The sequence below is a fragment of the Danio rerio genome, chromosome 7 (genome assembly GCF_049306965.1).
Source record: "Danio rerio strain Tuebingen ecotype United States chromosome 7, GRCz12tu, whole genome shotgun sequence".
Classification (NCBI taxonomy): domain Eukaryota; kingdom Metazoa; phylum Chordata; class Actinopteri; order Cypriniformes; family Danionidae; genus Danio; species Danio rerio.
Window position 1 is genome coordinate 43,029,358 of NC_133182.1, and position 27,650 is coordinate 43,057,007.

A 27,650-nucleotide genomic window follows, 5' to 3' on the forward strand; every position below is an offset into this window, starting at 1 on the left:
ATCCCCTAAAATATACCTTAGGAATGGTATAACAGAAAACTTTATAGGTTTTAAAACCTTGACTTTCCCAAACCGCTGTAAATCTTGAAACTGGCTATCATCCCATGCCTAGTGATGAGCATAGTCATTGTTGATGAATTAATAATAAATTGGTCTCATTACTAATATGGCCATATGCAGAGTCTGAATGAAAATATTTAACAGGAAAGAGAAGTCAGTAAATCGATATTTGACCATTTACACCACCCTTGTCTGTCTGCAAGTGCAGTAAAGCAATTATTGATTTTTTAAAACTTATCAGTAATCCCATGCAAGTGCTGTATGTACACATTAAGTGCAAGAAAATTAACAAAACAGTACAACATTAGTGTTTTTGTCTTCTAATGCAAACCAGTGGCATTTCTGCAGTTACTTGTTTAATTTCTGAAACAATCAGCAGTTTTGAATTAATCATTTAAGCTAATGATTTGATTACTGCTCATGTAAATAGCAAATTTGTTTTGTTTCTGAATTAATCTCCTTTTTCGAATAATCAAAGTAAATGAATTAACAAAATAGATGAGCATTTAAATCAGGGGTCTCAAACTCAAATTGGCAGAGGGTCATTTCAGTGACTGGCAAATCATAGGGGGACCGTTGTAACTTTCAAGCACAAGAAAAAAGTGGAAACTTGACATAATTGATGCATCTTAAGACAACAGACATGACGCTTATATTTCAAGCATTACCTGTCACCAGTGATAATGCAAATCAGCGCGTTTATCCGTCACACAGCTGCTGAAATATATATGTGGCTGTTGTGTGTGTGGCCAAGCATTGGACACACATTCAGCATTCTTCCATAGAGTATATGCAGTCAACACTCTAGCTTCTTGTTTATTGTTGTACATATTGAGGTGGAATTTCAAACTGCTATGATAGCGTAAGAACAGCAGAAAGTGTGGGTAACTTTAGTGACTAAAATTGTTCTTTTAAATATCTTAAAGGTCTCTATCGTAAAGATTTAGGCACAAAGTCTAAAGGCTGATTTATACTTCTGTGTCAAACGCCAGCATATGCTACGTCGTTGACGCATAGCCCTTCGCCGTGGCCGTCGGCGTCACTGACGTGCACCTCTCAAAAAATGTAACTAGCAAAATATGGGGACCCAAAACAACTCTATGGGTGTTAATTTCAACCCTTTGAAAGTGTCTCATGGGGTCCACTCAAAACAGAGTTAAATCAACACTTTCAAAAGGGTTGGCACATTGACACCGAAGTAAGGGTTAATTTTAACTCTGGGCAGAGTTAAAATATGTAACTATATTTAACACCGCCTGGTGTAATATATTGTTATTTTATTCAACTCTCTTGAGTGTAAATATGGTAAAAAGGTCAAATAGACTGTAAATTACAAAATAAAAAAACATTTTATTTGAAAACATTCACCACTTCAACAATTCATTCAGTTTTTAAAATGCAACAATGTCAAATATGCTTTAAATGTTTTATTAGTACAGACAATATCAACAAAATATGTATGACCAGTGCTCAAAAAGGCTGTTTCAGTCCTTTGGTCCAAACTTGATGTTTCATCAGAGCCATTTGAAAGTTCAATATAGCGTCACTCATAGTTTTCTTCTGAACTCATAGTTTTCTGAAATTACATTTTAAACAACTTGGCGTGCAAATCTTTCACTTCTGGTGTTTCCTTTGTCCTCCATATCAAACACAGCAGTTTAAATGAAGGTACAAATGCTGTAAACTTGTGTGAAAACAAACTGGAGCTAGGAAATCTCATCAAGCATGTCCTGTGAATGAAGTGCTTCCCAGCCACAGGATGACCTTTTTATCCATGACGATGTAGCAGCTGCTGATCGCTCGTCTGGTGGTTCCTGATGCACGGATATACTGTAGGGTGATGCTCATCTAAGAACTCTTCAAGACTCCAGCATGACTAAGAAAAATGTTTGAAAACAAATTGCAATCAAATTCTATGATATATTTAAAAGAACATTTAAAGTAAATAAAACATTCAAGAAATCTAAACTCACCTTTTGAAAATCTTCATGATGATCCACAACTTGACTCTCCCAGCTGGTTGAGGTGACAAGATATGGAAAAGTAGAAAAAACACATACATCACTGTTGGATCTCCAAAAACAATTAGGTTAACCACTATGACTAGAACTGGAAAAACAGGCAGCTGTCTGTCCAGAATCCTGAATTTAACACAACACTTGGAGCAAAATTTAGAGGAGCTTAAAATCTTTTATATCATTTAGTGATGCTGATTTCCCCAAAATATTGGCCACAGTGTAAAAATATTCATAAACTTACAGTTTTCTGTAAGCGTGTGCGTGCATGTGTGTGTGTGTGTGTGTGTGTGCGTGTTTCTTTACCAGATTCAACTTGTTAGGCCCTTTCAGGTCCAGTATTGACGCCACCTTTCCTGGAGTCTAGCAGATGTTTCAGGTCCAAATATAATCTAAAATATTAGCATAAGCAGAAGAGGAAAAGTGCAAAGTAAAGAGCAAAACATTATTTAAGTAACAGTTCACCCACAATACAAAACTTATCACCTTCATGTCATTTGTTATTCTTTAATGCAGTAATACCCTCTCAGCCTATTGTGAAACAAATACAGAACTTTATCAAACATACCTTCATTATTATCACCACATATGACCAAGAAGTTGTGCTTGGTCATTTCACCAACTCTGGAAATACACCATCCGTCTCTAATCAGCCACCGTCACAGGGTCTTGTGTTATTGTATAGAGAACTGTGGCTGTTAAAAAACAACAAAACATTAGTATCTAACACATATGCATAACCTTCAGATAAAAAAGAGAGATGAACATCACAAAGTATGCCTCACACTTTTTCAGATATCTTTTGATTCAGATGTTGATTATTGATAATAAATCTACAAATCAAACCTGTATCATCATTAGGCTGCTCAAATATGAATCAGTTGATTAATTTTACAGACAGGTGGCTGTTTACAACGCACTAAATTGTCTTTAATAAAACGGAAATGTTGTGTACAGTACATGCTAAGTTTAGCCTATAGTTTTAAGCACAATATCATGTGGGAGAAAAAGCTTGACTAAGATGTTCCTGACAACAGAAATAGCCTAACTTACTAACGTCAGATATCCCAAGTTGGGAAAAGTCATTTACGGGGGATACAGAGTTGATTTGCGGGAGGTAGCGGGAGAGATGAGTACCTGAAGAGCAATGAGATGAGTTGCGCGCGACGTACCTAAAGAGCGGTGGGGGTGACTTGCGCGCGACGTACCTGAAGAGCTGGGAGGGATGCGGTGCAGAGGGGTGTGCAAAGTGTTTAATGACCGGGCGGGAGACGCACGATTTCCAGGAGATTATCATTCATTTGCGGGTATCTACTTGGGCATCTGGGAGTCTCTGTGCATTTGCGGGATAACGTTAACGTTAGTCCCGCAACTTCCGGGAGACTTCTGTAACGTCAAATGTCTGAAAGTGCAAACGCGGTCATTTAAAGACATTAATGTTAACATTCCGACTTTAATGGTTGTCAACACTTAATATAATTCAAGCGTAACTGTTACGTTATCACACGAGTCTATGGACTAACGGTAAGTTATATGGACGGCCACGAATCAACCAGTTTAAAAGGGCCGCGGTGTTTAAAATAACCAAATTAACGTACACGAATAACAAACAATCATATGTTTTAGTCAGGAAGCCTTTTACAAGTAAGCATGTTCATTTACTCACCAGATACGTTTTAGAAACTCTCCAGAGCTCATGGAAACCGTCCTGTGTTGCCGTTAGCATCCGGGCAGAGTAGGCTAGGCGCTCCGGGGAATCCCTCGCTAGTTTGTTTCGAATTAAAGGAGAAGTGTCGATTTTATTTTACAGATGGGTAACAACGCACAAAATGGCATTAAGCGTGACAGAAATGTGTTGAACATGTACATTTGATGTTTTTATGCACTATGTATGCGTGAGCATTTATAAAAACATTCTTGAAAAGAAGTCAATAGTAATGCAGTTAAGCTAGATACACAAACGACCATGAATGAACCGCAGAAGTTTAAAATTGTCACTCCATTCTAAAGTTATTAACTTAACAATATGTTTACAACTGTATTTCCTTAAAGAAAGTCAGTAAAATACCAACATTTAGGTAGTTTGACTCACCAGTTGCTGTTCTAAACCTCAGATGGAAAATGGCGTCTGGAAAATTCTTCAGTGACTGGGGCTGCATGAATTCCCGGATGTTGGAAATAACACCACCAAGTGTTGAAAACTTAACTCCTTGATTTCGCACTGAATAAAATCAATTTTAACTCTTATTATACTCATTTATCAAAATCTAACTCTTTAACGTCAACACTTTACTCTGAAATGCTTCAACACCAAGAATTTAACTCTGATGAATTTGCTGTGTACAAGTCGCAACAACGCGTAACGCAAGCTCTGTGATTGGTCGGCTTGGTAGCGCTGACGAGTCTGGGCGATTGTTTACAAGTGTGGAGTCCCGTGAAGGAGCTCCGGATGGAAAGTTTTGTTTCGTGTTCACCTCATAGTTAAAGTTGTTGCACGTCTGCCGGTTCCTGCCTCAAAATGAGCGAGTTTGAGCCACTTGTACATCCAGGAAGTGTTCAGGAAAAGCAAAACAGCAGCGAAGAAACTCTACACAGAGGAACATTTACACCTCACTGCCAACTAGCGTTTCGGAAGTGTTAATGCAGACCAACAGAGACAGCGCGCAGAAGTATAAATGCACAGACACGGGCGTTGCATGCGCCGCGGGTTACGCCGGTCACTTGACGCAGAAGTATAAACTAGGCTTAAAGCGCATGGCGCAAAAGCATTAAGGGCATGTCAGAATTTACTGTTGCTGTTCTAAGGATGAAAATATATGCTCTGCACCATGGAGCATGGTCTAACAGGGTTGTGCTTATTCTCTTAATGAGTTATGAGTGTGTTTTGAGCATTACATGCATTAAACCAGTCAGAGTCTCATCTCCCATTCCCTTTAAGAGTCAGTTGCATTAGGCCATGGCACATTTGCTATTTACATGGTGGACTTTGTGTATGGAAAAACTGAATGCTTCACTAGCAAGAAAACAGTTAAACAGACCATCTGCAGTGCGAGAATAAAGAATAAGTCTCCTCCATTTGGCTTCTTTACTTTCTCTTTACTTTACTTTTACTCTTTAATTTACTACTCTACTTTTGTAGATATGGCGGTATGTTTTTAAGGTTTTAAGGTGCACAACTAACACTCTCTAAGCTGGACTTTAGACCAGTTTTTAGTTTGTCAATTGTCAAGTTCCTCAAAATAACAACGCAATGGATTTTGCATTTAAACAATCTGGCTCAAAATGAGAATATTAGGGTTGTATGATAGGGCCTGAATTGTTATTCTCTATAACTTTCTTTTTGTAAAACTACAAAGAGGGGGAAGTATCAAGCCTGTATATTCACATTTACGTTAACATGTTCAGTTCAACCAGCAGTAGAATTTTACTAATGTACATAGTTTTTATACAAATCTTAAAATCCAAGAAAATCTATTAAATGAGACCCTTTAAATGAAATATTAGAAAAATATCATATTTGTTACTCAACCTGCTTAATGTGTATGCCATGAAAAAGTGTTTGCATAAGTGTTTGCTGTATGAAACTGATAATACTCAATGTCTATCAAAATAGAGCTTTAGTAAAAATAGAGCACTTACGGACATATATTTCAACGTTTAAATCAACTCAGAAACAAACTGCATGTGGGTTATTCTCGGCCGCACGCTAGGAGAAACTGAAAGTAAAACTTATCCTAATGCACAGCCGTAAATGTCCAGCAGGTGGCAGGCCAAAACCACATGTGGCTATATGCGACTGTACAACAATGATAGTGACTCAAAAAAATATGTTTTGGTGGACCGAATATTGTTATATTTTTGAAATCAGTTGTGGATCAGAGGGGATGCGTAAATAGCCCATGGGCCAGGAGTTTGAGACTCCTGATTTAAATGAATGATTCAGTTACAATAATGTTTTTCCTCTTTGCACTGGGAGAACAGTATACCTCCAAACATCAACACAATCATTGACTGTTTTCCAAAATAACATATGATATAAATGTAACAAAAAATCTATAATGCATAACATAAATATTCATTAGGTAAAATCACTGTGTAGTATGTATGTTTTATAAAGCTGACATAAATAGCTTTTTCCACTGGCACTACAATTTTCAAAGAGTGATTCAATCCTGAAATACTGCTACATTTACCTGGAAACGACATTGCACAGAAACACTGACCCAATCCAAATAAATCTTCAACACAAGTATCTGACTTATAATGAAGTAATTAAGCTCTGACATGTTTTATTAGTAATGGCTAAATATGCGCATGTGTTGGCTTGCAGTGAATATATCCCAGGGCACTAATGCATGTCACCATCATAGCAGACGATAAGCTTCGGGCTTGCCTTTGACCCCGCACCTCATTAATCACTTCTCACGAATGTCTGACCTCTCAAACATGCCATCTAATTCAGCTCTAAAAGATACATAAAACTCCCCCAACTCAGATAAGATGAGACTGGATGATGTGATTTCGAGTATGCTTCTGAAAATGTGGCTGTGTTAGAATTAATATTACCCTCGTTGCATGGTAGATAAACAACAGTAAGTTGCCTCTCAGGCTTTATTTTTCCACGGAAAAAGAGAGTTAATTAGGGAGTTTCAAGGCCTGAGTGCTGTTGAGAGAGGATGTAGATGTGATAGTCTATCAAACCTGTCATGCCTGGCTTTTGGCCATGCTAATCGTCACTATAAAACAAGCTGCTGAAAGGTTATGCTGCATATGAATTTTCCCTTTGCTCTCTGTACTGAAACATTTGATAAATGGGCAGCTCCGTAAGATGCCTCCAGAAGCCCCAGGCTGCTCTACGTCCCACCATGTCATCTTTTGTTTATTGTGTACTGACAGCTGTAACTATGGCGATGCCCGTTTTTTGTGACTCTGCAACAGCTGTTTTTTTTAAGCACCAAAGTTTCAGCTGGAGGACCACGAATCCCCCGCAGCCAGGAATGTAAAAGTCTATGGTCTCCTGGAGGGCTTTTCTTCCATGACATCAAACTCACTTAAATACCTCACGTCTTTGATTTGATATATTTTCAGTCCCGTATCTGTGCACTTCGATTTATAACTTGAACCAGAGGGATAGGTTTACTAGACGTTGACCTCTGTTGACAGCATCTGTTGCGTGCTGATTGCCACCAAAAACAAGTTCAAGTCAGCCCTCAGTTTGTAGAAAGAAAACAATAAACATGCTGACAGTTGTGTCCACTTGTGCTTACAATGGAGATCTTTTAATTAATCACAGTATGCAACACATGCTGTTGCATTTAAGCTGGAAAATGACCTTAACTTGCAATAGTGGTAACAAGAGAAGCACAATGTATTGGTATTGAATTGATTATCCGCTGTTCTCAATAGACAGTATTGTCAATATTTGCTAAATATCAGCAATCTATTTTTGTAAAACATCCGCCATTTTTTTTAATGCTCAAATAATTTTCAAATAATGTTTTGATGCCTCATATATTTATTAGTATAGTATATATTTTTTATTATTTTGACAAAATTATGTATAATTTTAATAACAAAATACTTTTTTGTTTAATCTGTATTGACCATAGTTGTAATATTTGTGCACAATAATTCTCTACTGTAAAAAAAACAGACATTATTTATAACGCACATATACAGGTGGGAGGCACATATGCAACCTGTCTACACCGTTCACCTCAAATTAAAGCTGACAGTTTGCAGTTAAAGCACATAAATAGAGCCAAAAGTGTAAGAATTGTGTCGATGTCTCAATATTCATGGACCTGACTATATATATACAGTTGGAGTCAAAATTATCCCCCAAAACCGAACCGCGTATTAATTCATTCAGAAAGGCTCCCAAAGCATGGATCCGTGACTGAAATGTGACTTCTGGTGGACAGTAGCAGACTCCAAAATAAGACGCAGATTCAGTTCCACATGAGGTTAATTAGCAAATAATAAATTTTACGAATGTAAACATTAGATGAGCAGGTTACAATGTAACCCCTTGTCCTAACTACATGCTATGTAACGAGATTTGCAGTCATGAGCAATTTGGCTATTTGCACCAGACAAAACACGACATAAATTTAAATATAGCCATTCAGAAGCACAGAATATGCACTCAGTCACAAAATGGTAAAGTTTATAATCTCATTAATAGATATTAAACTTCTTTAACATTATTAAATGCGCATGCTGAATCACTCATATGTGTTTAGTGCTAAAGTTCAATTTTATTTTTATTTTCAAGATCTGAGGTGACCTATCTGCTGTTGTTTTCAGTAGTATGTCATTTAAAATGGCATTCAAACTCACATTGTTAGCATTTAACACTGAATAAAGCTGATGAGGTGTACCTGAGGTGATCATTATCAGTTTTCTGTTTCTAAACAAGCTGTTTCTAATATATCAATTAAAGGTGTTGGTTAGGACAAAAACTCCTTTAAATATGGAAAATAATCCTTCTATTGTGTGCCGTTGCTTTTATTTAGAACACGATTTAAATCAGCCTTTAGGTTCGAAGTTTGGACTTGTTTTGATCCAGGAATGCAATACCTAGTTCAACCACTGGGTGTCAAACTTACATACTGCACCTTTAAATAGTAATCTGTTTATCTGTCTTTCATGCAGACACATTTCAACCAAATTGTTTGTTATTACATTTATACCTCTTCCTCTGTGCTCTGCAGTCGGGCCTGATCCGGTACTCCAGTGAGGAACTTTTCATTACTCCACTACCACAGCATTTGGCTTTACAACACAACTACAGCGCCCCCTCTGGACATCACCCACATGTCATCTACAAGCGGTCAGCTGAGCGCAGAGTGCATGCTGATAAAACTGACCGGACCAGTCGCTTTAAATCTAGCAACCCCTATGAAGATCATCACCATCATCACCACCACCACCGTCACCATGATTACCAACACGGAAAGCTTCAGAGACAACATTTCTGCGGACGCCGCAAGCAATGTATGTAAGGGAATTTCCTTTTTAGTTTTTATTTTGTATTTGGAAAGCACATTATATAATTGTAGTAGCATTCATCAGCAAACCTCTTTGAGATATTCTGACTGATTCCAAAAGCAAAACTGTTGAGTCATTATCATCTGTTGTACCGAATGAATTGAATGAAAGCTTGGAAACGGCATGTGAGGTTAATGACTGTGTATTTCCTGCTCTGTCATCGCCTCTCCACTGCTTTTATCTGGGAGCTAGCTTGGAAAGTGGACAAGCAGTTATTTGAGGCAATTTCCAGTTTCTCTCACTCTTTTTCATGAGTTTCCATGCTTTTATCTTTTCACCTGATCCTAACTACAGATACTCCCAAGCCTCCTACAGAGGATCACTTTGTCATGCCTGACGAGTTTGAGCAGCAAATCCGAGTAAAACGCTCAGAGATCACATCGAGCAAAGAGGGTGGGCTGAACGTGGAAACTCTGGTGGTGGCAGACCGGAAGATGCTGGAGAAACATGGCAGAGACAATGTCACTACCTATGTCCTTACTGTCATGAACATGGTGGGTGGAGCTACTACACTGTACTACATTAAAGACACTTTGTTTCTAAAGTGATGTGTCAAGTAATGTTATGTTAAAAAGGTCTCCAGTCTTTTCAAGGATGGGACTATTGGGAATGATATCAACATTGTTGTGGTCAGCCTCCTCCTACTTGAGAAAGATCCGGTAAGAAAGATAAGTGTCTGTCTGTCTGTCTGTCTGTCTGTCTGTCTGTCTGTCTGTCTGTCTGTCTGTTAGCCATAGCTGTTCATCTATCTGTCCATTCATCCATCCACCCACCCATCCATCTATCCATCCATCCATCCATCCATCCATCCATCCATTTTTCGGATGAGACGTTTAACGGAGGTCCTGACTCTCTGGGGTTGTTAAAATCCCAGGATGTTCTTCAAAAAGACTAGGGGTTTAATCCCGGCATCCCGGCCAGTTTTGCCCCCTGGTCTCTGTCCATCATGGCCTCCTAACCATGCCCATATCATAATTGGCTTCATCACTTATTCTCCTCTCCACCAATCAGCTGGTGTGTGGTGTGTGGTCTGGCGCAATATGGCTGCCGTCGCATTATCTAGGTGGATGCTGCACACTGGTGGTGGATGAGGAGATTCCCTCAATGTGTAACGCGCTTTGAAGCAGAAAAAGCACTATATAAATGTAAGGAGTTATTATTAAGTATTATTATTATCCATCTATCTGTAAACCCACCCACCCATCTATCCACCAATCCATCCACAAACCATCCATTAACCGATCCATCCATGTACCCATCCATCCATCCATTCACCTACCCACACATCTATCGATCCCACCCACCACCCACCCATCCAAACACCCACACACCCATCCATCCAATCACCAATCCATACATTCACTCATACACACCCACCCACCCATTCAAACACCCACCCACCCATCCATCCATCTATCCATATACCATCCCACCCATTCATCCATCCATTCATCCATCCATCCATCCATCCACCCACTGACCCATCCATCCATCCATCCATCCATCCACCGACCCATTAATCCACTAATCCATCCATCCACCCATCCATCCATCTTTCCACCAATCCATCCATCCACCCATCCATACACCCCCACCCATTCAAACACCCACCCATCCATCCATCCATCTATATACCAATCCACCCATCCATCCATCCACCCACCGATCCATCCATCCATTCATCCACCGACCCATCCATCTATTCATTCATCCATCCATCCATCCATCCATTCATTAACCGATCCATCCATGTATCTATCCAGTGTCATTTCTGGTAGTAATAAGGTGGCTAAATAAAAGGTATTATAATTTTTAAATTGAAGTTATCATTTTCTAGGGGTATGAGTAGTTTTGGGCTGGACTGTATGTCTTAATTTGCTTTTATGACAACAGCACAGAGGACTCTGGCCACTACAGCTTGTTTGTTTTTATTTAAAGGAGAGTCTACTTTTTGAATGATTCCCAGCATTTTCTAAGTTTCTTTCATACTCGACAGACACCTGATCATTCATTACTTTCTTTTCTTTCTCTCACCACTCCTTTGATCTCTCTTGGTTTCACTGCTGTCAGCTGGGCCTGTCTATCAACCACCACGCAGACCAATCCCTTAACAGCTTCTGCCAGTGGCAATCGGGCCTTGTAGGTAAAAATGGCAAGCGGCACGACCATGCTATACTGCTGACAGGGCTGGACATCTGCTCTTGGAAGAATGAACCGTGTGACACCTTGGGTAAGGCACTTGACATGCACCATCCAGCATCAGGGTCACATGTTGTGATGTCAGCAGCTACTCAAGTCCTAGAGAGTGCATTACACAATGGCAAGGTTAGAAAGAGCTTGTGGTTGGTGATGCATGTCCTGGGTTGGCCTCAGGCAAAGAACTTCACCTGAATGAATCCAAGAAAACTCAAATCCACTTTGCAGTCAGTTGGCAGCTTCTTCAGTTTTTGCTATAGAGGCGTCAGCCAAATGTAATGAATTCAGCTTTAAAGCTCCAAACCACAAGTATGCACCTCTTTGAATGTATGGCAAAGGGGAAAGCACTGCTTTTATATTGCCTCTGTATGATGTGAAACTCAAACCGAAGCCTTTTTCTGAAACCATGCAGTCAGAAAAATAGTAAAATGGGATTGTGTTTCAATTTCTTTAGGTTTGAAAACACTAGGGTTGAGATAAGTGATATTTAAATCATATATTACTGCTTTCATCCACAACTCTTGGACTTTAATGTCTCTGTAAGCAATTCATTTGATTCATATTTGACTTGTACCTCTGTTTTGTTCTTTCTAACTTTATGTCTGCAGGTTTTGCTCCGATAAGTGGGATGTGTAGCAAATATCGGAGCTGCACGATTAATGAAGACACAGGGTTGGGCCTTGCTTTCACAATCGCTCATGAATCGGGACATAAGTATGTTCATTCCTACTTTCATATCACGCACTTTTACATTTGGGGAAACCATATGCTGTGTAACAGACAAACATTTTGTTTGTGTTTAACGGTTGCCATTGTGATAAGGGGAAGTTTATGTTGTACGTCTGAGATTTAGTTTTTATGACAGCCGTATTTTGAGCCGATTGGTCCTTTGGCATGTTCTCAACATAAACTGGAAGGAAATCTTTCCTGGAGAACCACCAGGTTGATAACACGTTGTGGGATTTGTTATTCTCAGTGGTTGAAATGTTTTGGTCAAATGAAATGGACACGTGCCTGCTATGTGCATGGTGTTTGGGGCAAAATCTTCACTAGCCAACAGTCATTAATCACTCATTTATTGAGGAGTGGTCATTTATAAACACATGACATGTCTTGCCAGCATTGCACATGTCTGCTATATTTCGTGATTATAGTTGTTTATTTTGAAGCATTAATTGGTCTGAATCTCACAGGGCTGATGAAAGTATGCCTCTGAATGTGTCAGTGTGAATCTCGTCCAATTCGGCTGAGTACAGAGATTATTAAAGGGGTTTGTGGGATGAAAGAGCTTTCAGCTACAGAGGTAATGTCCCACCTGACTGAGGGAGTGGTTTCTGTCCTGGGGTTGTTCATTAATAGTCTCTCTGGGTAAAACTCACAATCTCCATTTCTCCCTCTTTTTCGCTCCCTCTATGTTTTGCTCCAGTTTTGGAATGATCCATGACGGAGAGGGGAATCCCTGCCGGAAGACTGAGGGGAACATAATGTCTCCAACACTCGCCGGGAATAATGGTGTTTTCTCGTGGTCTGCATGTAGCCGACAATACCTTAACCGGTTTTTAGGGTAAACTTTAACCTTCACTTTACATTATATTATTCTCCGACTAAAGTGTACATTTTGGAAATGTTTTTTTTTATCTTCACTGTAAAAAAATTTAAGTCAGCACAACAACAACAACAACAAAAAACATAATCCTTATTTCCTTTCCCTTTTTTCTTGTTCACTCAGCTTTTGAAAACATCAGCTGCACAAACAAAAGATTATTAGTTTTCTGGAGAGGTGAACAAAACGTTTGTATTTATTATCAGCAGAATTGGAATGCCTGAAGTTGTGTGAACAAAAAGAAACATTATTCTTATTTTCTTTAGTTTTTTCTTGTGTACTCAACTTTTCTTTCACACCTTTAATTGATAGGACAGTGGAGAGTAAAGCCAGGAAAGGAGAAGAGAGAGGAAGGCTTGGCATAGTACCTCGAGGCGGGAATCGAACTCAGACAACGCACTAATCACTACACCATTGGCACCGACATCCACTCTTGAAACAAATTTTTGAAAACATCAGTTGCACTGACCTAAACTGTCTTAAGTTGAGTAAACAAAAATTTTATTTTGGAAATCGATACTTAGAAATAATACATTATCAGAACAAACAAACATAGTACAACTGAAAAAATCAGGAAGGCACAAAAGCATTTTTTTCTGTTTTGTCCTGCCATGTTTTGATCCTTGTCTTGTTTACCGTTATTGTTTGTTTACCTTCTGTCCTGTTTCTAATTCTGTCTAATGCATGTTTTGTTAACATTTCTCTGTTTTATTTTGTTTTCCCTTGAACTATGTTTGTTTGTTCTGATAATGTATTATTTCTTAGTATCAATTTCCACAAGAGTTTTTTTGTTCACTCAACTTTAGACATTTTAGGTCAGTGCAACTGCTGTTTTCAAAGATTTAATACAAGTCAGCACCAATGATGTAGTGGTTAGTGCGTTGACACATAGCACTCTGGTTTTCACAGCGACTTGAGTTCGATTCTCTCATTGAGGTCCTATGCTGATCCCTCCCCTCTCTTCTCTCCTGACACTTTTCTGTCTACTATCCTATCAATTAAAGATAAAAAACAATTAAGTACAAAAGAAAAAACAAAAGGAAATAAGATTATGTTTTTTGTTTTCTCAACTTCAGGCATTTCAGTTCTGCAGACAAAAAAAATTTCACCTGGCACAACTTAAAAAGGTTTGTTACAGAGTTGCTCACCTCTCCAGAAAACTAATAATCTTATGTTAACCCAACTAAAGGATTTTTGTATTACTGACAAATAATTGTAGTTCAGTGCAGCTGATGTTTTCAAAAGTTGAGTGAACAAGAAAAAGCGTAACTAATACAAAATAATTTAATAAAACAGTGTAACATCCGGATGAGTTTTTGATCCAGATGTTACCTTTTTTTAGTAAGAATGCACTATAATGCAAAAAAAAAAATTAAACATTCATAATGTTACAAAATGTATAGGCTAATTGATTTATATTTAAAATGTACATATTAGGTGCATGTGAAGACTCATAATTTGTATTGATTAATTGATAATAAACTAAGTTTTGTGAAAAAAATGTCATGGGTAAGATAATCTTGCACTTTATCATTTAGAAAACAGGTTTCAAACTCAGTTCTTCACAGCTCTGCACAGTTTAGCTTTAACCCTAATTAAACACACCTTATCAAACTAACCGAGTCCTTCAGACTTGTTTGAAACCTACAGATAAGTGGGTTGAAGCAGGGTTGGAACTAAACTTTGCAGAGCTGCGGCCCTCCAGGAACTGGATTTGACACCTGTGCTTTAGAATGACAAATGAAACAGCATGGTTAACATTATCAACATATATACATATTAAAGTTAATTAGTAATTTAGGACTGTGATCCTTAAATAGTATCAAATTACTTTTGTTTGTCAATAGTTTTGCGTATATATAAAATTTGTTACACTGAATGACATTTTAGTGGGTGTCGCTTGTAAAGCATGGTAAAAATTTATGATAGTAATAATGTTTTGCTCAGAAAAAAAGAAAAAGGGGGTGTTACGGTGGTGCAATGGGTAGCATATTCGCCTTACAGCAAGAAGGTCACTGGTTCGAGCCTAAGCTTGGTCAGTTGGCATTTCTGTGTGGAGTTTGCAGGTTCTCCCCTTGGTTTAGTGGGTTTGCTCCGGATTCTCCGATTTCCCCCCCCCCCAGTAGAAAGACATGTGCTATAGGTGAACTGCGTATGTTGAATTGTCCGTGGTGTATGTATATGTATAGGAGTGTATGGTAGTTTCCCGGTGATGGGTTGCAACTGGAAGGGCATCCACTGTGTGAAACTTATGCTGGATAAGTTGGCGGTTCATTCCGCTGTGGGGATCCCTGAGTAATAAAGAGACTAAGCTGAAAAGAAAATGATGAAATGAAAAAAGAGAAAGGACACAAAAAAACAGTACAGTAAGGAAAAAAATCAAGCTGTTTTATTGCTTTCATGGATATTATGAGTCAAAGGTCCTATTTAATCAGGGGGTCCACAGGGACTTAAAAAGTGTTAAAAGTCTTAAATGCTATTTTACAAGGTATTCAATTTTATATATGATTAAGCAAGGCATGATTGGTTGTTAAAGTTTGTCTGAATTAAATCTGTGAATATCAGGATGCTGTGTGGCTTATGAACTCAATGAAATCCTGCTAGATTTGACATCATGCTGCTTTGTTTACTGCAAAAACCAACACTTTTATTTCTGCAGTTTTATAGGCGCCAACCTGCTGAATTAGCTAGATTTGTAAGATTTTTATTCAGTATATGAAAAATGTTTTAGTTTTGGATTAGTTTCTTACGTTAATATTTAGTAAATATACTGTTTAAATATAAGTTTAAATCTCGCCAGTGTTTCCGGTTGAAACCTAAAGTGGTTATAAAGTCTTAAAATGTATGGAAAGGGTCTTAAAAAAGGTCTTAAAAGGTATTGAATTTCACTCTCTGATTCCTGTATATACTCTGTTAATGCTCATCTTTCTTCATGTACATTCATCTTCACAGTACAGCTCAGGCTTCGTGTCTAGTGGACGAGCCCAAGCAGATTGGCCAGTACAAGTATCCTGAGCAGCTTCCAGGTCAGCTGTACGATGCAGATATACAGTGCAAATGGCAGTTTGGCTCAAAGGCAAAACTATGCGGCCTGGACTTTGTAAAGGTAATGCATAGCATTTAAGATTTTCCATTCATAGTTGAAGCACTTTAATGGATCTTCATACCAAATTTGTTTGAACACATGTTGGAAACGGTAAACGCCTCAGCTTCACTGAATCCTTTTGACAAAACACAATATCACGAAAGCATTCACCGAGATTGAGTTCATTCAGAGTCTCGGATATTTAAATGTGCTTTAACCTGTAATGTTTGTGTGCAGAGACTTTATGGTCAACACAAACACACATCAGAGTTTCAGAAAGAAAACAAACTGCTGAGAGGAACCCATTGCCTCAAAATCTACTCTAAGTCTTCATTCATAGTCCCTGCGGAACAAAGGTTCCACAAAGATGGACAGGGCCCCCTTTGGCATCCGCTGTAGCCTTTAGCGTCTAACGCACACATTGATATGCAAATAGTTATGCTTGGGAAATGAACATTGCGAGAGTCTATCTGTGGGATTAGCTCTCATGCTATGGACTTCCTCTCCTGTTGCTTTTGTGCTCTTCGGAGACTGAAAAGAGTCTTGAACGTCGACCTTGATGGAAGGCAGCTGTACATCTTAATTAAGAATGATTGTGGAGATAAAACCCACTGTTTTTGTTTCCTCCATCCCCCACAAACCATCCCGTCCTTGTCACAAAGTCGTTGAGATGTAATTAGCCGTGGGAGCTAGCGGCATTAGCTACCCGATGATCCATGGTCCGGTGTTGTTAGCTTTTTGTAAACCACATCTCTCTCTCACTCGTCTGCCAGATGCAATCGGGCCGTCGGCCAGCAGTGGCCGGTCTCCCAACCTCTCATCACCCATTATTATCATCGTATTGTGGGAAGAAACAAAATGCAACGATAATAGCGTGTTTCTTTTGGGCAGCACAGTGATTGATTTTGACAGGCTTTTTTATTTGTTGGGAAAGTTGATTGGCCGTTGCTGTAGAAACAGGAGGTCGTCGTGGTGAGGTACAAGTCAGGGAGGTTGAATGGTTTCCCAGCGGGTGTAGTAGGCCTGTCTTTGACTGTTCTCTCTGTGTGTTCGTGCCCACCAGGACATCTGTAAATCATTGTGGTGCCACAGAACAGGACACCGGTGTGAGACCAAGTTCATGCCTGCTGCCGAGGGCACCATCTGTGGAGCAGACATGGTGAGTGAGTGCTTGTCTGTGTGAACTTGATGAACCACCACTGTCCGAATTCTCTCTAGCCACCTGTGGTATTGTTCTCTGCTTTGTGTGAATGAGCGTAAAGACGGCTTGTCCTGCGTATCTTTCCACTCGACGAGGGTGAGAGGTGCTGATGTGTGGGACTCTGTGGCTTGGCTGGGCCGAGTCCTGCTCTCCAGGTGTAACTCTGGGCTTAGTCCCAAACCAGCAGGCCACAAGATCTCCTCAGCAGATACACACTCTCTCCATTTACCTCACATCCCCTCTCATGCCTTCTCTTTGACTTGAAAGAAATCACGTTGGTCTTCTGTTATCTCTTCATTTACCACACAAACACGGATTTCGGGTTGCGTTGGGCCTTTTGAATGTAGGCACATTTCTCCTGAGGATGTTTTTATATCGGAAAAAAAGTGTAAAATAAGAAAATTGAAAAATAAGGCATTTCACAACTCAGACATAATTTATAGTGTGATATTCACAGTTTTTAACCATTATAATACCACAACTGCAAGAAATAGTTATAATGTGAGGTATAATTTAACATTATAAAATACGAGGTCGCAATTGTATGTATGTTACGTTACGATATAATAATTTGCTGATAATTGATAATAATAGCTTGTTTGGCACGCTGTCCCCTGAGCTCATAAGATCCTCGAGGTTCCTCCTGTTAGCAGGGCGATAGTGTAGTTTGAGCTCAGGTAGATCTCAATAAACTTCCCCGACTTATTTCTGCCTAATGACAGATAAAGGAGTGGCTAAAAAGAGATGTACGACTTACTAAGAGTGTGACTATGATGCCGGTTTAGAATGTTCGATTTACTTAGGGTGCTTTCACACCTACACTTTTGTTTCGGAACGTATCTCGTTTGCCCAGTTAGCGCGGCTCGTTTGGCATATGTGAACAGGGCAATCGCGCTCTGTTCCGCGCCAAAGTAATCGCTCCGAGATCGCTTGAATGAGGTGGTCTCGGCTCGATTGAAACGAACCCTGGAGCGGTTAGATTGCAGTTAGAAAGAGATCCGATCCGAGAGCTGTTATGTCACAGTGTTTTATGGATATGTAATAGGCTTACGGCTATATGAAGAGAGAATTATGAGTATGGCGGGAAGTTTCGCGAGTCTCCGGATGCCCGCAAACGAGTGATGATCTCCCGGTAATCTCGCGTCTCCCTCCCGGTACTCAAATAGGCATCGTCGTGCACCCTTCTCACCCCTCCCCACCGCATCTCTCCTCAGACACGTCGCACGCGCGCACCCTGTCAATCACCACCAAACCACCACCTCTTCTGACAGCTGAGCAGGACGCTGCAAAATAAACCCTGACACTCTGACCAATGTGAGGAGAGTTTACTCGCACGTGACTTTTTTTTTAGCTCTTTTGGTCCGATTAGAAACTTTGCAGTGTGAAAGCAAACCGCTCCAAGAGCAAAGAGCAACAATGTAACAATTGTAATCTCTGTTTCGGAACAACTGAATCGATTCACAGGTGTGAAAGCACCCTTAGGTACCACGTGAGCACAGGGTGAACAAGCAAACTCTGCACAGAAATGCTGACTGTTTAGTAGGGATATTAAGCTGTGACATTCTTGCTGTGAGGCAACAGTGCTAATCACTGGTCAAAAGAGTCGCCCAATCTAGAATGGAGGGGGTGTAGAGGTAAGAAGGGGGATTCTTTAAGACAAAAATACTAGGAAGAAACTTTGGTTATTTATAGTGAGTTAGGAATCATCTGATTGGTGAATTATGTATTGGCTAATGCGGAACCAGCCATGGACAATCAATTGCGCGTGATCCTCTTGAAATTAGTTTTTAAATAAACTTCACTCCTTGAGAACTCAACTGGAATGGAACCAGACTTTCACACATTACTGATCAAGATGATCTTTCTTCTTCTTTTCCATAATTCAGTGGTGTCGAAAAGGACAGTGTGTCAAATTTGGTGATCACGGTCCTAAAGCAGTGCACGGCCAGTGGTCAGGCTGGTCTGAGTGGTCTGACTGTTCACGTACCTGCGGTGGAGGGGTCATGTATCGAGAGAGATCCTGCAACAGCCCCAGGTAAACAGCGACACACTCATTTATCCCCAGACATAATATTCTGCCTTTTATTTTTAAATGAACTATCAGCAATTGAATTGAGTTTTAGTTTGTGTGAGAAAGAAAACGCAGATATATGGCCTTTAATTTTAAATGTGTGTTGTGGCTCATTGTTTGTGCCTGTCACCACAGTAAGAAATGAATGGCACTTTGGATGGTAGATCAATGGTGAAAACACATGTGTTTCCTGACCGACTGACCCACTGTGACTCCTAGATTACCCCCGAACTTTGACACACTGAGTAATCTTGGATTAAGTGCGTTCTGGTATGTCAGGGTTCACTGAAGCAGTATGCCCTTAAATCAGTGTGCAAGATCATTGTCTCTACAAATGACAATTAGAATGGATATTAGTCGCAGTGGATGAAATAATAAAAAGAGCCTAAACATCTGGCAGATGCTTTTATAAACTTACATTAAATCTAATGTCGAGTGTCTGTCAAATGGCAGATGTATTTTTTTGTGCGTTCAGGTTCAGGTGCTTCCTTTCTGTATGCGGCGGCAGGTTTATTTGAGATTGGGTTTCTATAGACCGCAGGTGGATCTACATGTGGTTTGGTCAAGCTGACGGAACACGGGATTGTGCTTCATCAACATTTGGCTGTCTAGAGCATCTTAACATATTTCTGTTGGAATGGGAAATACTTATAATGTCTTAGACAGCCAAACCAACATCTCAGTAAAGAAAGTAATAAAGCAAGAAAGAAACTATTCAAAGTGATGTGAGGTTGAGAACTTCTTTAAAACCTTGAAAATATACCTTCTCCAGAAAAGGTGCATATAATTTCTTTTATGCATTGTGATCTCTTACAACATTTTGGTAGAATCTTGCAGTTGATTTAAAGATCCTTTACACAGAATCTGAGAATTAGAGAGGAGATGTTTTGCTAAATAAAGAAGCTATTTTTTAATAGCATTGAGAAACCTTTAAATTGACCTAAATGCATTTATCATTTGTTGTATTTAATTGAGAAAACAAATGGTGATAATCTTTTATTTTGCCCTACATTTTTGGATTTGTTTAATCTTATGTGCATGCAGATATTGAAAGGTTTTCAGCTTGAGTGCTATATATTTTTGTCATGTTTCTGATGGTGTGTATTAGTCCAGAGATGTTTGATCCACTGAGAAAAGCTTAGGGTGTAGTGAATCTGTCAGATGGTCTTGCTTTTAATGCACCATTTGCGAAGTAATCTGAGATTTTGGGAACGTATCAGTCTCCATTTACTGTTTTTGCTATCAGTGTCACCCCCCTTATGGTTCAATAAAAATAAAGGAATAATGCTGCTGCTTAACTTCAGTCCTGATTAATACAGTCAGTGCAACAAAACTCTCTTCACTAGAGGTGTGAACCTATACTGGTCTTACGGTTTGGTTCGGTTACGATTATCATGCCATCGATTCGGTTCAATTCGATATCTCGGTGCATCACGGTGCATTGACAATGCTTTCCATATACAGTGTTATATTTTAGGGGGGAGGCTATAACATGCTGTCTGTATAAACACACAGACACACAGCAACACACTGTCACTCATTGTCTCTCACTGTCAAACACATTCACAAACATAGACAGCATCAAACAAACAAACACACACACACAAACAAACACACTTAAGCCCTTGCAACAGGGAGAGCTCGCGCTGAGCGGAGCAGAAAAACGAAAAAAATAAGCACTTTTCCGACGGTCCCTTACTGAGAGCTCCTCTCAGCGCGAGCTCTGCCGGCTAAAGTAAACGCAGACTGCGAGGGCTTAAACGGAGCAGTGCTCGTAATGTCGAGCGAAAAAAAGAAAGACAGCTGTGAAACATAACCAGCTTTGTCTTTCTGTAGCAAACACACTTTAGATCTTTTTAGGGTAAGCGTTTTTTGAGTTATTGACCAAACAAAACCAACTGAACCGCGCTCATTTCTGGCGCCCCACTGGATATACAGCGCCCTAAGCATTTGCCTATGGTGCCTATGCCACGGGTCGGCCCTGAGTTGGCTGAGTGTTGTAAATAACGGCGCTCACCTCCCTCGCGACAGAGCGCATAGGAGATAAATGACGTCACTACATAATAACCGGTTATGGTTATTACTGAATCGATACCAAATTGTCCGCGTCTGCATCGCGGTGCACCGAAGAAACAGTTACTTTTGACACCCCTACTCTTCACATTGAGTGGCTGTTTACACACATTTAAGCCTCAATGTACACTTTAGATTACTGCCTCTTTTAACATTTGAGAACATATTGAAGTTAAATGCATATTCAAAATAAGAAGTGGTATCCTAGTTGTGATGTTTTTTTTTTTGTTTGTTTTTTATAAAATTTTTTGTATTTGAATAATATTAAACACTGGCATCTAGGATTTCCTTAAAATAAATAAATAAACCTTACTCTGTTTTCCATTTTTTGTCCTCAACTGTGCAGATTCAAACAAAGAAACCTTTTAAAAAGCACGGGAATTGCATCATTTAATAAACTGCCCTAAAATAACAGAAGTCTTGTGCAACTTAAAAAATAGACAACAGATTAATAATATTAAACACATCCTAGCTTTTTTTTTAACAGTAAAGAATTAGAACTTCTTTATAATTTCTGTTTTAATTAAATAAAAATGTAATTGCATTTTTAAATCACATAGTGCAGGTACAACTAGTTACTACTCAACACAACTTAAATGTCTGTATATATTAGTTCTAATCCATGTAAACTTTGAAAAAGGTTGAACATTTCTAGTGCACTTGTTCTGAATCACTGTGTTCATGCATCAAATGCAACCCAGGCTCATTGAAAATACGTGCCTTAGCCTTCATTGCATATTTCAGATGACAAGTCTAGTAGAGAGCGCTCTACATTTTTTGCAGATCTGAAATATGTTACTCAGGGTCTGTTTTGATATATGTGTCAGATTCATGTTCTTGGTGGGAGTTGCACAGATCACCTTCTGAACACTGACCTAAATCCTTCGCTAAACCCAAACAAAGGTGTTGTCAAATGCAAACGTAAGACCTTTTACCTTGATCTTACACTGCTTTTTTATCTCTTTTATGGGACCGTGCTTCTCAAACTCAAGCAGTCAAGAACAAGTGCGTCACAACAAGTACAAGAGTTTGTGGTTTTATTTTAATGCATAGATATTGTTGCTTTTTTGGTATTATTCTTATGTTTCTATTGTCTCTGTAACTATCATTAATGTGTATAAATACATTGGATGCCTGTGGGGCTCATTTTAACTACACTGTAAAAAATAAAAAGCTGAGTTAACTTAAAGTTTTAAAGAAACCGGCTGCAAATAAATTTTGAGTTTATTAAGCTTCAGTGGCTAAAGTTGTGCCAATTCTTTTTTTAAGTTGACTGAAATGGCTGTTTTAAGTCAAGTATACTTTTGAAATAATTTGGCACAACTTCAACCACTGAAGCTTAATAATCTCAAAATTTATTTGCAGCCGGTTGCTGTAAAGTTTTAGCTTAACAGAGCTGTTTATTTTTTACAGTGGTAAACGCTTAAATGAAGAAATCAAAATTCTAAGTCTCCTCAACTGATTTTTTTTTTACTTTCATTGAACAAACAGTTCCAAACATGCAGCTAAATTGTTTTTATGACTAAGTTTAGCTCAAAATATGTCCATCTAACTTACAATTTTAAACTGAGTTAAAATATTTTAAGTTGGATTTTTTAAAGTGTAGAAACTGCAGTCAAACATATGTTTAGTACACATTTTTGCAGTTTCACAAAAATGTAAGCTGACGCACATATGGTTCCAATGAGCCTGTGTTAATTAAATGGACTATTAAATGAAGTATAGTTTAAAAGACTGTTGATGTAAAAAAAAAAAAGTGTATATATATATATATATATATATATATATATATATATATATATATATATATATATATATATATATATATATATATATATATATATATATATATTATGTATGAAAACTTAATACATTTCCATGGACAAAAAAAGAAAAAAAATATATTCTGTATGGTAATATATTTTGCTAAAGTCATTTGATCTGTTTCAATCCAAAAGCAAAAGTTCCTGTTTCAGAACAGGCATTTTGATGGATAATCTCCCTTTGCGGCTCTCAGACAGCACCTGCAGCAGAAAGAGGTGCTGGTATGTCTTGTGTTTGTGGCGGTGAGGTTCAAGGGGAATCCCTGTACTCATCACTTCAGTATAAAGTCCTCAGGAGACAGCTGTTGAAGCCAGCAGCACAACATATCATCTTACTTGGATAACATTTATCAATAAAAGTGATCCTAAAAATGTGACTGACTCCATATTCAGCTGCTAGATTTACAGCTTCATGAATCTCTTTGTTTGAAAAATATGTTTCTTAGCAAGTCTAGAGGAGATGATTTTTGATGGACTTGCTTTTTTTGTAAGCTTGTTTAGTGTACAGGAAACTTTTATAAACTAGCAGAGAGGTAGGGGTAGCATTAATGCATCATTACCGGGGGCCAAAGTTGAAAGAGTAGGATGCAGATATATGATCACCCACAGGACTTCGGAAAGCCCCTAACAAACAAACGATCCATTTTCATTACATCATTGTTTGGTATTGTTTATTTATATGCAGAGGGCTGTGTTTTAATGACTTGACTTTAAAGTGGATACCTAATGGGTAACAGTGTGGGCATAATGAGAGTTTGATTAAAGATAGGGGTCTAGGAGATGGGAGATGTATTAAGGGAGTGGGATAGAGAAGAATGTGGGTCTAGGTAGGAGTTTTGGAGGGATTTTGGCAAGCAGACAGACTGAGTGACCTTGTTTCCTTCAAAATGTGTAGTAATGCTGTTTTGAATATGACATTGTCTGATTGGAACACAGTTGCTACAAGGTCTTGTTAATATTTAGAGGGAGAAAGAGAGAATAATGTTGTGTTAAGATTAGCATGTAGCACAAAATTGATTTGGACACAGTTACTTTAATGTCTTATCAGAAAATCTACACATGTCCGTCTCCCCCACATCTCTCTCTTTCTCTCTCTGTGTGCTCTGTGTTGTTGTTGTAAGTGCTTTACCATATGGGCCCATAGTATACTATCTCTAAAGCTCTAATAGGATCAGCCTGAAAACCTGCTCCAAAAACAAAAGCAGACATGCACAAACAGCCATCTGACAGCACTGTTAGACTGTCATTGTTCTCATTGACTTCTCTTGAGTTGCAAAAGACATTATTTCTTTTAAATAAAAATCACATGAAGCTTTTTTGCATGCCAACTGAGTAGGCGGCAACATAGGCTGATTCTGAAAATGTAACCATATATACATCTCTGGAAATGTTTGAGTTATGTAGCTTGAAGTATGTATGGCTGCATTTCGTTTTTAAAACGGATGATTTGAGGCGGTATGATGCCATTTCTTGTCGCTCTTACCAGCTGACTGGTTACCTCAGTATGGACAGCTTTCCCACTGTTACCAGTTTGTCTAGTTAGCTCACTATCTATGTTGGCAGACTTGAGACACAGGGAGGAGTTAACCACAATGGCAGGGTTCGAGTCCAGTGAAGTATGGTTCAGGAAGCAGTTAAGACAAATAACAGAAGCCAAAAAAGTAAAATAAACAAGTAAACAACAGGGTGAGAATGTGTTAAAATTTGAAAACATGGGAAATAATCAGGTGAGGGCTTTTCTTTTTCTGGATTGCAATTGGTGCTTTTGAAAACCCTATTGGTTGGGTTTAGGGAAGGAGGAGGGTGGGTCGGTCAATCGGTCAGTCAGTCATTCAGTTAGTTGGTTGACAGTGACCTCTGGTGTATTTACGCGATAATAGCAGGTGCGAATGGCACTCGTGAGAAATATTAGAGATCTGAAAAAGCATACACAGTGACCTCTGGTGAATTCGCGAAAACAAAAAATGCAAAAGAAACGTAGCTTCTGGGATGTATTTAGTGCGCTCCAGACATGTATATAGCGAAACGTTTTCAGAATGAGCCTGGAAGTAGGGATGCACCATTTGACCAGCCATAAATTGGAACTTTATTTTTGTTTTATTTTAACCAGTCTTGGTCCATACTTGCATGTAAAATGCTTTGCAATTCTATTCAGTGTGGAAAACATTACAAAGCCTGTAACTGGACATTAACAGATGCCAGGGATGCTTACAACAGAGCACAGATCTACTAGCATACAACACACTATACCAGACATTTTCTTTTTACCTTTCCAATTTTATAATGCATGTTAATTGACACTGTGATGTAAAAAAATGCTGTAAACTGTAAAATTCATAAGTGCACTGTGGATTAGCAATTGCAATTGTGATGTAGTTTTACAATTATAAGTTAATTTACACTGCACTTGTAAATTTTACAGTAATACTGGCACAATTTACAAGTTCACAGTAAATTAACAATAACTGTGCTGTAGTTTTATAAAATTGCCAGTACTGTACATTTTACTGCATTCTTTTTGTGTAACCGAAGAAATGCTGTTGCTATATACAGTTGAAGTCAGAATCTTAGCCACCCTGAATTATCAAACATTTGTTTAAGAGCTAACTCTATATATTATTTTTTGCATGCAGCTAAATCTAACTACTGTAGTTACCCACTTATTACCACTCCACAATTTCAAAATGGCTGTTCTAGACACTATAAGTATGTTGTATGATTTGTATGAACAATATTGCATCTGTTTCCCAATGCTTATTCATTTCGATCATCATACATGCATAAAGAGCACAAGGAAGGCCCAATTGTCCTCTCTTTGAGTGGTTTCTTAACCTCAAGTGTGAACACGCAATAAAAAGCTAAAGGCCAGAGACCAAAAAGAACATGCACAGACACAATGACAGGCCCGTGGCGCACTCCTTTACTTTGAGGTTAGTCTACAAGAGAGTACCCAAGAGTCTTCCACTTGAAAACATGCAACCATATGCCGCAAGCATGCCTCCGCTCTCACAGCCTTAGTTACAGAAGCTCTGGGCTGCTTTTCCCTGAGGAAAGAGGGTGACTTTCTGCTTCATGTGGCACTCGGAGGCATTCCTGTGGCATTGGGAGGAGGCTTCTGCTCTTCCCCAGCCTGGAGCTGCCTCAGCAAGACAGGGGGAAGATTTGAAGTGATTGTCCAGAGTCTGAGAGTTGACCTTTTTATATAAAGTCCTGTGTGCAACAGTTTAATTTGTTCACAGAGTAGTTTGCACTGATAAAATAAACATTCACCAGCATGGACCACACTACACTTTGAGCTAGACTTTATTGTAGGGATGTAGGGATGAAGGGGATGGTAAAAGAACAGTGGGATGAAGGGGAAGGTAAGTAAGAAGATAAATAGTTAACAGGTAGGTAGGTTGATCAGGCGTCCAACAATGATGACCAGGGACTCAAAGTGGGGGTACCGTTTCTGTAATATTTTGATTGAGTTATAGGACCCCCCATTCAACCTAGGAGTGAAGAGAGGTTTATAGGCTTGTGAATGGGAAGGGAAGTAATAGAAGGAGGGAGAGTGGGTTCGAGAAAATGAGAATAGTGCTAGAGGCTGGTCTGCTTTAAATTAGTTTAAGGGAGTAGGTGATTGGTTAAGGAGACAAAGTGAGGCGTGGTTCAGCTGCTGAACCTTTGCTAACAAGTTAAGTACTCCATAACAAAAAAGTCATATTTAAAACACATGAATGCTTTCATCCTTAGAACACTATTACATATATATATTTTTGACTCAGATATTTAATGCAACCCCCCTCCCAAATGTTCATTAAGACATAAAAGCTGTTGAGCTCTTGAATCCAAGTCTTCTGAAGATGCACAATTGATTAATACAGGTAGTCGAAAATTAACTATCCACAAAAAAATGGTAATATAGTCCACTGCCTTTCAAGGCTGATGCCTGTATTTTCATCACAATGGAAAATAATAATTTTACTAAAATTAACTGTTGCAAGCAAGCCATCTCCAGGTTGAAGGAAAGTCTTTACCCCAGGTTAAGGTGTTCAAGTATCTTGGGGTTTTGTTCATGAGTGAGAGAAGGATGGATGGTGAGATTGACAGGTGAATCAGTGCAGTGGCAGCAGTAATGCAGTCGATGTATCGGTTCATTGTCGTAAAAAAGGAGCTGACCCGAAAGGCTTTCCATTTATCGGTCAATCTATGTTCCTACTTTCACCTATGGTCATGAGCTTTGGGTCAAGACCAAAAGGACAAGATCTCGGATACAAGCAGCTGAAATTAGTTTCCCTCGCAGAGTGGCAGGGCACACTCTTATAGATAGAATTAGGAGCTCTGTCACTCAGGAGGAGCTAGGAGTGGAGCCGCTGCTCCTCCACATTGACAGAAGTCAGCTGAGGTGGCTCAGGCATCTGTTTCGGATGCCTCCTGGACACTTACGGCTCATTCACACAATTCACACAGTCAGCCCCAATTTCAGAC

The 27,650-nt window shown here is 39.0% G+C and overlaps 1 protein-coding gene and 1 long non-coding RNA gene across 7 annotated transcripts in view; one reads left to right on the forward strand and one right to left on the reverse strand.

The window, feature by feature from the left end:
• adamts18 (ADAM metallopeptidase with thrombospondin type 1 motif, 18) overlaps positions 1–27,650 on the forward strand; it is an 87,785-nt gene that overhangs the window by 19,296 nt on the left and 40,839 nt on the right. Inside the window, exons 4-13 of one of the 5 annotated variants that reach the window (XR_012383473.1) lie at positions 8,792–9,074; positions 9,423–9,622; positions 9,704–9,787; positions 11,199–11,358; positions 11,933–12,038; positions 12,751–12,888; positions 15,880–16,033; positions 17,076–17,171; positions 19,100–20,632; positions 21,453–21,891. Coding sequence is in view for 4 of the 5 variants with exons in the window: in XM_009303403.5 (XP_009301678.1) it covers positions 8,792–9,074; positions 9,423–9,622; positions 9,704–9,787; positions 11,199–11,358; positions 11,933–12,038; positions 12,751–12,888; positions 15,880–16,033; positions 17,076–17,171; positions 19,100–19,248 (1,370 nt within the window). In the remaining variant the exon portion in view is untranslated. Of the gene's footprint in view, positions 1–8,791; positions 9,079–9,422; positions 9,623–9,703; positions 9,788–11,198; positions 11,359–11,932; positions 12,039–12,750; positions 12,889–15,879; positions 16,034–17,075; positions 17,172–19,099; positions 20,633–21,452; positions 21,892–27,650 lie in introns of those variants that run through there. The other 4 variants (XM_021477942.3, XM_009303403.5, XM_073908868.1 and 1 more) reach the window with 4 other exon arrangements.
• Positions 1,396–4,224, reverse strand: LOC137496194 (uncharacterized). Of its 2 annotated transcripts, XR_012383483.1 has the most exons (7): positions 4,168–4,224; positions 3,742–3,839; positions 3,284–3,477; positions 2,644–2,770; positions 2,382–2,467; positions 2,034–2,076; positions 1,396–1,936 (listed from the first exon to the last, which is right to left on the reverse strand). It is a non-coding gene; the product is annotated as an uncharacterized lncRNA (long non-coding RNA). The 2 variants fall into 2 exon arrangements; XR_012383482.1 differs by lacking the exon at positions 3,284–3,477.